Here is an 11,712-nt window from a genome sequence, read left to right as displayed (position 1 = left end):
TTATATATAAGATGAAGAATGTAACCAAGATGGCAACTACTAATGTAGCCACTGTGCCCCCGTCATTTGTGAGAGTATCATCTGTTTGAGTACTCTTGCACACCCTGGATCTCAGAATTTCTTGGATCAATTTACTCGCATATGTAGGTGACTCAACCTCACCACAAGTCTGGATCATTGACTCACTACTCATACTTATATGGTTAGAATTCCACCATGTAGTTGCATCTTGGAATGATTTGAAGGATTGATGTCTGGCACCACTATATCCTTCTACATGCAACCGTGCCTCATCCCAAGACACATATATCCCAGGTTGACGACCGTTGACTACAATGTAATATTTAGTTAAACCCATCTGCATTCACATAAACATAACCAAGATACGAAAAATATGCATGTTATACAATTCATAATATGAAAGCATGTAAAGTGAATAGTACTGAAAATGGAAGATTAGTTTCACACATAACAGAATATCATGCATGTGGTAAATATCCAAAAACCCTAAAAATAGACAGTTACCAAAAAAATAAGTGTAGAATGTGCATATAGTTATTACATATCCTGATATTGAAATTATCCAAAATGAAATCTAATTAATGTCGTTGCAACCATCAAGTAGAACCCCCACCAACATTTCTATTGAAATCAGACAAAGTTTTCTTCAACCAATCGACCCTCCGCACTGGTTAAAGACTTACAAAAAAGGAGGCTAGCTTCTCATCCCTGGTCAGTAGCTGACCAACCTCGATGAACTCTGGGTTGGTCAGTCCCTGAACCTCCTCGAGGAGATCTAGTACTTTAGTAGTACGGTTGACCTCTTTACCAAGTTCAAATTTTGCATTGCCTCTGCCACCTCATCCAGAGATACCCCAAGGACGTCATAGGGACGAGCAGTACGCATCTGTTTCATTGTCGTACTCCCACCACGACTACTCCCACACTCGGTTCCTCGACTGGGAGTGTTGCAGAATGAGAGATTTTCAGATTCCTCATGGCTTTCATTCGAAGCTCGAAAATTTCCAACTAAATCCCTGAGATTATCCTCGAAAATATCGATATGTGCATCGGTGTCATCGTCCAGGTCAGTCCATGCTTCATTTAGATCTCGTTGAACACAAGATGAAGCTACAGCCATATTCCTGCTTCCTTGGGCGTAGCAGCCTGTTGCATGGTCTGTACCTACAATCGCTGCTAAATCGTCCAATTGTTCTATCCGCTTCCCACATAGTTTTTTTGCTCTCGGATGCGTCTACATACAAGGAAAGGATTAGGTAAGTAGATGATAGTTGAGTACACATAATTAAAGAGAGAAACTTATGTAACAAATGAAATTCAATGCAAAGGGTTGTGAGCAACCATTGCCTTGAGGTACTCTTCCCATACCTCGTCTGGGGCTGTGACAACCATATGCTTGCTATCCCACCCAAAACCACTTGCGGCCAACATCTCCCTCACATCATTATACTCTCGCTTATGATACCGCAATCGGTTTTGGATGTTTTGCCAGTTTACCGATATTTCAGTCCTCTTAGACACCTCCTTAGCGGCCACATGATATGCTTCTCTCTTAAATCCATTATCCGCCTTTCGACCCAAAGCGATTTGTTCCAACAACGTATTGAACAATATCTGATCCATATTTCTGGTGCACTTGATCTTTGCAGCTCGCAATAGAGGCTCAACAAGCGATTTCACAGTCTTCTCGCATGAAGAAAAACGTGTCGGTAGAACTGGAGACCTCGCCGGGGACTGCATCAACGTAGGTGTACTACTTACCCAATTTCAGACATCTCACTTAATGTGTGGATTAACAAATAGTTATAAACCGAATAAACAGTGAAGTGTACAATTCTACTAGTAACTATTCATGTATTGAAGAGTATATAATCGTACCAAGCGAATATGTAAGTCCAAAATGATAGTGTCCAAATCAACCATATTTTACTTATACATCTATGTGCCTATCCGATAAGTCAATGCATTTAATAAAAAAAGGAGCCTATCTATTCCTACTATTCATTTGGGTGTCTGTCCACATGCGCTCCACAATTTCATCTCGAACTTTGATCCACGCCTCTTTCTCCCGCTGTGTCACTTGAACTAGCCACTGTCGCTCATCCTTTGTTGATACCTCATTTGGTATAGGATTACTCTCTACATCCCCCATGGGTATACCAACATCGTCTAAATCTTGTTCAGTTTCGTCTTCCTGACGAATGAAATTATGTAATACAGAACAAGCTACTACAATCTTGACCTATGTTTCAAATGGATATTGCGCAGCTGTCTTCAAAATAGGAAATCTACCATTCATTACACTGAAACAACACTCAATTGCGTTTCGCAATTGCGCATGCCGGTAGTTGAATAGCTCCTTATTCATGGGTGCTCTCCCGGTTCGATATTTTTGCAAGTGATATCGAACACCGCGGTAAGGCGCCATGAATCCAGGTGAGTGAGCGTATCCTGCGTCAACAAAGAAATATTTTCCTACAATGCGTAAGAGTTATGGTTTTAAGGGTTAGTGTGTTGAGAATAATGTTACTGTGAACAATATTACCAGGTATTTGTGATAAAACAATTACCGTGTGGGACAATTAGTGGATCATCACTTCGCATCAGTGCGTTATGTAGGACCCATGCATCCGAAGCGGAACCCTCCCATCCAGCTAGCACGTATAAGAATGTCATGTCAAACGAACAAGCAGTAGTACATTTTGAGATACAACACCCTTCCTATTGCGAAAGCTTGGGTGTTGGGATGCTTCCACGTGAACGGGAATATGCATCCCGTCTATCGCACCAACACAATCCTATCCGGCATGATATCGAATTTCACTTATAAGATAATATGGTAAATAATAACTTACTTCAACATAATAACAGAAAAGTCTTCTTCATATCGAAAATGGTACCTGGAAATAAGTGGCCCAATAAGGATTTGATTGAATCTCGGCGGGGGTATTAGTACTAGTTAGCTTAACAAATTCAGGATACAAAGACACTATTGCATCAAGCACACGGTGAAAGTGACGACTTACGATTTCACCTGAACATATAAACTTGTATCCTATCACACGATTACGCACGTTATATCCAATTGTATGGAGGAATATGACTAATTGCTCTTCAAGACTAACATTACGAGTATCGCGTAGTTGCGTTTTATCTTGCAGTATGTTACATAGTGAGAAGAAACCTTCTCGTTTCATCCTCAATTGCGTAACATAGTCCCTGTCACTTGCATGAACGATAGAGCTGATAAATCTTGCCCGCTCATCTTCCCGTTGACGTGGCGGTTATCTTAACATATAGTGGTGATAATATTCCCCAACAGCAGCGACGCATGCGGCCACCACGAGCACCACCACGGTCTCGGCCATCTCTTCTTCATCGTCGCTATCCATCTCATAAACCTCACCTACACTTACGGAGACAAGATACCATGAAATCACCACGGAAAGTCCTACTTGAATATTCAGGTTAAGCACGTAAAGCAATAAGAGGACATTGGAAAGGTAAGAGAAGTCTGTTAAAGGGATTGCATATTAGGGATTAGGACCAAATTCTCGTATGATGAAAATATTAGGGATTAGGATCAAATTCTCATATGGTTAGGGTCACCCGATGAAAGAGAATATGAGATTGATGGAACATTGAAATTGTGAGCTCCACATGATGGATGATGACAAATTGATAACAACATGGATCCATTACTAAGGTCATTGTCAAGTTGTATGGATTGACTGAGCAACTATGATTACATAGTGGGGGATATTGACACTCTGAGTTGGGACCTACATGATGGACCAACCTCCTCATTCATCTCCTTCAATTATCTTCTTTATTTAGTGGTAATTACAGATAGAATGTGAAAGAATGAAAGTGACATAAGCGTTAGAAGACTCAGTAATAATACAGAGCATAAGATGGTAGAAGAGGATGCCAGTGTGCCCAAAGCTGATGAATCAAGTCATGACATTGACAATTCTATCGGAGAACATATAGACAAGATGGTAGAAGAGGATGCCAGTGTGCCCAAAGCTGAGGATTCAAGTCACGACATTGCCAATTCTACTCGAGAACAGGTATAAAGGAAGGTACAAGAGGATGCCAGTGTGCCCAAATTGGTTACCACATTTGCAAATTGGTTACCACATTTATAAACAACACCATTATTCAAATTTTATGTTGGTTACTGAAGTTATATGAAAGCAACTCTTCGAGTACAAATCACTACATAATATCCATGCTGCAGAGGATTTGTAATGATTTGGAGCTTTCCCCATTGCTATATCAGGTCAAAATTCCAAACAACATTATTTTAAGCATTCTATAGTACAAATGATTTTCATGATGTTTATGCTTGTCTATCCTGGCAGAAATCATACCCATGCTAGGAATAAGAAAATATTGTTTCCTTTCTTACAAAACTGGTATCCTGTTCCAACCATCTTTTCTACATGTAGAATTTTGAGCTATATTCACATATAGGTATCTGCTTACAGCCAATGTAGTTATGGAGAAAATAAACCATTATTTTTTTTTTGGAAAACAACCACTTTATTTTGGAAAACAGAATTATACATACTTGTGATCAAACAAAGAATACATATGCAACATGGCCTTTGTCATGTGATACTTTCATTCCATGTTTTTTCATTTCAACAACCTCATTTTTGACATAGGATGGCTGTAAGTATGCCTCAAATTAAGTATAATGAAGGATATTGAAAGAATTATGCATGATTTCAAAATAAATTCTATCAAAACATGAACTAAAATAAAAGATACAATATATTTGTAGTAGGGGCCATGATAATCACACCTTTCAGAATTGAGTGATTGGATTTGGGTATTGAATGACTTCTTCGGTTGTTGTACTTTCTGCGGCAACAACTATAATGAAGTTACCCCAAAATAATTTTTAAAAAAAAAAAACAGAACACATCTACAATTCATCATCTTTGAATAGATATGGATAATATACCTCTTCCATCATCAATTCCACCAAGATTAGCACACTATACATAATATATGCCAAAGATAGAGTTTTGAAGTGCAAATAATGGACTGCTGGGCTGTATGGATTGTGCAAACAAAAACATAAGATGTTCCACAGTATGTATATAGAGCATATAAAGGTGTACAGCTAGACTAGTGAGCCCCATAGTCCAACTGGGATGGTATAGAGAGCCATTTGAATGGACTTCCCACACCATTTACTATTTTTCCTTTTGCTATGATCAAAATTTTATGGAAAAAGAATGGAAATTCTATTGGATATATCACTTGTAAAATGTGAGTAAAGAGATGGAGTAAATAGATATGGATAATATACCTCTTCCATCATCAATTCCTCCAAGATTATCACACTATAGATAATTTATGCCAAAGATAGATAATAAAGTGCAAATAATGGACTGCTGGGCTATATGGATTGTGTGACCAAAAAGTAAGATGCTCTACTGTTGGTATATAGAGCATATAAAGGTGTACAGTTAGACTAGTGAGCCTTACAGTACAACTGGGTTGGTATAGTAACTCATTTGAATGAACTTCCCACACCATATATTGTTTTTCCTTTTTAATTAGTGATGAAATTTTATGAAAAAACAAAAAAAATGGAAAATCTGTCTATTATATGACTTGTAGAGTGGGTGGCAACAAATATAGTCAATGGAAGTATTCTATATTGTCTTTTGAAGTACATGTTTTTTTTGGATGGTATTATTTAGAGCAGTTGCAGAAGGGAAGGGAAGCAAAATAAATAAATAAATAAATAAATAAATAACTTTGAAGGTTCTCTCTCTCTCTCTCTCTCTCTCTCTCTCTCTCTCTCTCATTTCTTTTAATATTTGGTGGAGTGGAAGTTGGAATCTTTGTGTGATTTAGGGGTAGAAATAGGGGGGGCATTTCCTAAATTTCATCCCTTTTTTTTGCTGTTTTTGGTGTGGTTATTGGTAGAAATTTGTGGGGTATAGTCTAAATTGATTTTTCTAAAAAGGGATTTTGGTCAAAAACCTGTAGGAAGGGTTCTTACTACAGTTGTTTTAAAAAAAAGTGTATTGGGCAGAAGTGTGTGGGGTATGTCCTAAGTTTGATTTAATATTTTTTCTAAAGGATTCATGGTCAGTTTTGAATTCTATTAAAAAGGATTTAAAGGGATGAAAAGTGTGGTGTATTTACTACAATTTTTGTTTTTTTCTTCTCAAGTCTTGTGGGTTTGGAATATTTTTGGGGCAAAAAGGTATTTTGAGAATTAGAGTTTGTGATTGTTCTCTAATATAAAAATCAAATTTCATTCATTAAGCAAATGACATTCAAGAGCAGATAAATAGTGTAAATCTGTGCCATTGGTTATAGCATCAAAAAAATAAAATAAAATGAGAAGGCCACCCAAAAGAGAAGAACATAATGAAATAAACATTATCTAGAACATAACAAAACCGAACAAATGACAATAACAAATTACGATTGGAAACAAAACAGATCACTGCCACTTACACAGACATTTCCAAGTTATAAAAGAAATGGAATTTTCAATTTAGAGAAAGCCATTTTCACATTTTCAAGGGGTGCAAATCTTAAATGAAGATATTATATAAAAAAATATATCAAAAGGACACCCAAAAAAAATTACAGTCATCCTATACAAATGACAACAATGAAGTAAAAAACTAAAGTAATACAATCCACTGTAAATCCCTACAACAGCGGCCATCCTAAATGAGTAAGAGATATCTATCCCATCGGCTATGTACGGATATAAACATGCTGCAATGGAATAACGAATGTTACAGTCTAGAATCCATACACTAGAAGTGAAGGAGAGATTACGTTGGAGAAGGAATGTTATCACCCACATTTCAATGGCCAGCAAATCACAGACTTATGAAACCTATATACTACAATCTCTCAATACCTTTCTCGCCAAAACGAGCCTTGAAAAAAGGGTCTGTAAGAAAAACAAATATGATCGATATTTCCGCATTTCCCTGATTAATGCAAATCATGGTGGAAATAATTTAAAAAATAACAACAGTCTTCACCTTAATCATGTCTTCATACCTTTTTAAAACCATTTAGAAAATCTATAACCGAAGGAAATTCCCAACTCTTACCATATAAGTGCCCCATACGAAAAAACCCCAAATCCAACTGGTTATATTCATAGAAGAAGATATCTAATAACATGTAAGCTCTATGGCATGGGAATACTACGTCATTTGCACGCATGCAACAATCCATACCTGTCAAATAGATGTAGTTGGAAAGTCGATGGAGATACCTCTTCGAATCCAACTCGAGAAATGAATCCCCGACTACACCGCACCGGAAATCAGCCTCTGAAATTGCAACGATGCCTGTGCACGTAAGGTTTGGATTTCTCCCTCCATCTATGACCAATCCTTCCAAATGGGGGATAAATAACCCACGCAATCCCGTCATTTCCTCCCATCTCCTGCGATTACAGCCGATGGGACGGAAGAAGACGGACGCTGGTCTTCGGTCCGTACGGGTCAGGTGAGAGGATAAGGTAATTTTCCATTACACAGGGTCCGAATGGTATCCTCGGAAAGACAACGGGTGCGGCTCGAGGGATAGGAAATGAAAGAGGCGTATCCGCAAGGATCTCGAAATCCCACTGACACCCATCAACGCATTCAATCCTTCTTAATATGTGGAAAGGCGGTGGTGTTCCAAACACGCTCTCGCCCATCACATCAGGGATTGAGGAATCCTATCCACTGTAAAACGTGTTAAGCCGGTTACCCAAATAGGCCCTTATTTTTTGTTTTCAGTTATCTTAGTAGGAATGATCTTATGGAAGTGCATTTCCTGCTAAAGCTTTGGAAGAAAGTTACTATGTTGAAAACCTAGGTGGGGTCCACCATGATATTTGTGATAAATCCACCCCGTCCATCTGTTGTTTTAGCTCATTTTAGGACTTGAGGCCAACGGTGATCAGGATTTAAGACTCAAATGGGCTGCACTAAAGGCAAAGGTGGGTAGTGAAATCTCACTGGGGTTGACAACGATGTTTACATGCCATCCATACCGTTCATAACGTCATTACTACCGGCATGAACTTAAAACATAAATATTAGCTTGATTCAAAACTTCTTACCCCACCAATATTTCAACTGTGGACGTTTAATTCTCACGTTTTGAGCTCACTTGATGATTGGATCCACCTTATTTATGACCTTATATCATAAACAAAAACGAATGGACATTGAGGATGATATATAAATGTCGGACGCGGATTCGTCCTACCATGCCGGTCTCCCGCCAGGAACGAGCAGGAGTTTCGAATGGCCGCCGTGATGTATGGACCTTATCTATACGGTCCATCTATTTTTTTCGTATCATTTTATAACGTAATCTACAAAATGAGTGAGATCCAAAGCTCAAGTGGACCACACCACAGGAAGCAGCGGTGATAATGATTCTCACCGTTGGAACTTTTCTAGGGCCCACCGTGATATTTATTTTCCATCTAACCTATTCATAAAATTACATAGAAGAGGATGAAGAGAAAAAACAAATATCAGCTCCATCTAAAACTTCTGTTTCCCTCAAGAAGTTTTTAACGGTGGAAATGGGGAGGTTCAACGGTGGGCATTTACCTACCCACTTTTCGTGTAGTGTGGGCCACTTGAGTTGGGATCTACATCATTTTTAAAACAAGAATGAAAATGATCATAAAAAACGGATGGACGGGGTGGATTTCTCACCAACATCTAGATGGCCCCACCTAGCTGCAAAAAAATCCGCGTTTGTCTCGTCCCAGGCTTTTTCATCATTAAAAAATTTTTAAAAAGAGAGAAGCTGACGCAATCGTAACGTCTCTCTACATGAAACAAAACGGTAAAATCCAGAAGCGGATTGCGTAGTGAGTAACTCACCACGCTTAGCGTACTGAGTAAACTCTGTGTGGTCCACCATGATTTATATATTTTATCCGCTCCGTCCATCCATTTTACCAGATAATTTTAGGGCTTGAACCCAAAAATGAAACATATAAAATGTTCAAATGGACCACGCCACAGGAAACAGTTGAATTAAATGTATACCGTTAAACATTTCTTGAGGCCACAGAAGTTTTGGATCAAACTTATATATATATTTTTACCTTCATCCATGTCTTTATGATCTTATGATCAGGTTGGATGACAAATAAATATCACTGTGGGGCCTAGAAAGGTTTCAACGGTGGAGATCATTATCCCCGCTGTTTCCTGTGGTATGGTCCACTTGATATTTGGATATGCTTCAATTTTGGTCTCAACCCCTAAAATTAGATGAAAAAATGAATGGACAGTGTGGATAGATCACATACATTCAAGGTGGGCCCGACTGAGTTTACTCAGTACGATAAGAGCGTACTAAGTAACTCAGTACGCAGTCCGATTTCGTAAAATCCTTGCAATCGTAACTGCTCCCTCTACCCGAAACAAAACGGTAAAAAATTTAAAAAGAGATGAGCTGTCGCAATCGTAAACTCCCTTCCCTCTCTCTCTCTCTCTCTCTCTCTCTCTCTTTCTCTCTCTCTCTCCCGAAGAAGAAGAAGAAGAAGAAGGAGAAACAAAACAGGAAACCCTCTCCATCTCGATCGATCGGTCCATTGCCCGTCGATCCCTCTCGCCACCCCAATCTCCCTGACATCTGTCTCTTGGTCACTCTCCCCACACCAATTTCCCTCACATCTGCCTCTCGTTTGCTCTCCCCACCCAATTTCCCTGTCATCTCTGTGGAATAAGGTTGCTTCTGGGAGATTGGAGGATAGGAGCATTTCATGAGGAAATGAGCATTCAATCTACTATCATGGTGTTGCAGCATAATCTGTTTGGGCCGCAATTTCACATTCTGTCATTTGAAATAACCTTGGAGAAGTAAAAAGAGAAATTGGAAGGGATGGAACCCGTTGTACCATCTGAGAGAGTTTTGGATGGGATACTCTTAGACAATGATACATGTGAGGCAGATGGGAAGTTTTATCGGTCTCAAGTCATGACAGAGCAGCAAGACAGTGCTATTGATAAAAGGATTCTTCCATGTTGGATTTTGGGAAGTGCTGCATTGCTCGAGACAGGTTTGAGGTTCTCAATCTGCTGGCTTCATCTTCTGCCACCCATGTCAAGAACACGATTCTTTTGTTGATGAGGTGCAGACCATTCCAAATTGATGGCTTTGAGGCCTATCTCTGGAAAATGTTGTTGCTGGTAAGCACCCTTTATGATGGGTGTTACAATTCTTCTAGACTTCTAAAGGAATCTTGGTAAGCGTTTAAGGAAATGTGTTTACACTGGATTTCTGTAGGTATTTTACCAGAACAAATCTATCTATTCAGCTATTGAAGATGCATTCATCACAATTAATTTGATGAGAAACCCTACAGAAACTGTTGTGAGTCTGTTGAACCTTGATATAGAATCCAGTAACAGTGCTCTAGCAGCTCTGGAATTTATAGTTGGTGCCTTGGCATCTAAGGGGGATATTTCTACAATCACAGTATGTTTATTTGATTTTCATAATTTCAGGTGCTGTTTCTATCAATATGATTCACTCACTCTGCTAAAAGTTTTGCATCAGTGTTCTTTTTGCATCCTTTGACGTGCATTGTTAGACTAAGAACTAAGAGTGCCGATTTTTGCAAACATAGAATCATATTCATGCTTGTGACAAATTTGAAAGTTGAATGATGTCTTAAATCACATAAGAGAAGTACACCTAGACTGCATCAGGAAGTACATTAGGTATCGTGGAAAGAGCTTAAGCATCCTGGAATTCTGTGTTTTGTCCTTAAATGAATTACATCTTTAAAGATGAATCACATGCTGAAGTTATCTGAGTAAAAGAGGTTGAGGACTTTTAAATTGAAAAGGACAACACACATATCAAGATCAAAACTTTTGGATGTTCTAAACCGGAGAAACAATGAAAAGTGATGTTAAATGTGCTTTCAAAGATCCCAATTTCGTGATGTTTTATAATGATAATTGTACCACTGTGCCAAAAATAACTTGCATTGGAGGAATCTAGCAATTGAATATTGGATGCCAAACCATTGATATGTTCAGGTCCATATTCATTAGTCTAGTGAGTTTGAGGGATTCAGTCCTTAAGGTATGTAGAATTACAGCTTTGATTGGTCTAAGACATCGATATGAGTGGGCTTATTTTATTAAATATAAATCATTCATATGGTTGGTCCATATTTAGCAATCCAAATCTTTAATGTGGTTGTTGTTGTTGTGGTTTTTTTTTTTTTTACAATGATGTCATCCCTTGATATAATTCGGCTTATTTCTTGTGATCCAAACCTTTGACATGCTTGGGTCATTTAAGGGGATTGAAACCTTTTACATACTCATGTGATTGTGCTTACTTGGTTATTCAAATGCTTCATATGATTGGAGACACTTCAGTGATCTGGATTCATCATATGATTAAGGTCGTTTTCAGTGACCCAAGTGACTAGGGTCCATATAATTCATATGATTAAGGACCGTTACTTGAAATGGCCCAAGTACATCAAAGGTTTGTGTCACTAAAAATGAGCCCCAACACTAGAACAATTTGAATCACTAACAGTTTTTTGTGCACGTGACATCTATTGATTGACTTGCCAAGCATATGTCTAATTACATCGATGGTTTGGATCATGATAAGAAGGACACAATCATATGGATGGTTTGG

At 38.4% G+C, this 11,712-nt stretch overlaps 1 protein-coding gene and 1 long non-coding RNA gene across 2 annotated transcripts; both read right to left on the bottom strand.

The window, feature by feature from the left end:
• Window positions 1-481: 481 nt before the first annotated feature.
• LOC131237319 (uncharacterized) lies at window positions 482-3,299 on the bottom strand. The gene is made up of 2 exons (XR_009167176.1): window positions 2,922-3,299; window positions 482-2,819 (listed from the first exon to the last, which is right to left on the bottom strand). It is a non-coding gene; the product is annotated as an uncharacterized LOC131237319 (long non-coding RNA).
• A 6-nt stretch (window positions 3,300-3,305) lies between these two features.
• Window positions 3,306-7,615, bottom strand: LOC131226630 (uncharacterized). Its single transcript, XM_058222221.1, has 3 exons — window positions 7,298-7,615; window positions 4,835-4,893; window positions 3,306-3,427 (listed from the first exon to the last, which is right to left on the bottom strand). Exons 1-3 carry the CDS (start codon window positions 7,456-7,458, stop codon window positions 3,306-3,308), a joined length of 342 nt encoding a protein of 113 aa, XP_058078204.1. The 5' UTR covers window positions 7,459-7,615.
• Between the last annotated feature and the right edge of the window lie 4,097 nt (window positions 7,616-11,712).

This window comes from Magnolia sinica, chromosome 2 (assembly GCF_029962835.1).
Source record: "Magnolia sinica isolate HGM2019 chromosome 2, MsV1, whole genome shotgun sequence".
Lineage (NCBI taxonomy): Eukaryota > Viridiplantae > Streptophyta > Magnoliopsida > Magnoliales > Magnoliaceae > Magnolia > Magnolia sinica.
This window is presented reverse-complemented; position numbering and strand designations above follow the sequence as displayed.

What these genes read in the sequence shown, in the direction of transcription:
- LOC131226630 (XM_058222221.1), bottom strand. Translation starts at nt 7,458, where the DNA reads ATGACGGGATTGCGTGGGTTATTTATCCCCCATTTGGAAGGATTGGTC. An exon ending in CTCGAGTTGGATTCGAAGAG is followed by an intron (nt 4,894 to 7,297) that starts GTATCTCCATCG and finishes TTGTTGCCGCAG; the next exon opens with AAAGTACAACAACCGAAGAA. An exon ending in CAATCACTCAATTCTGAAAG is followed by an intron (nt 3,428 to 4,834) that starts GTGTGATTATCA and finishes CCGTAAGTGTAG; the next exon opens with GTGAGGTTTATGAGATGGAT.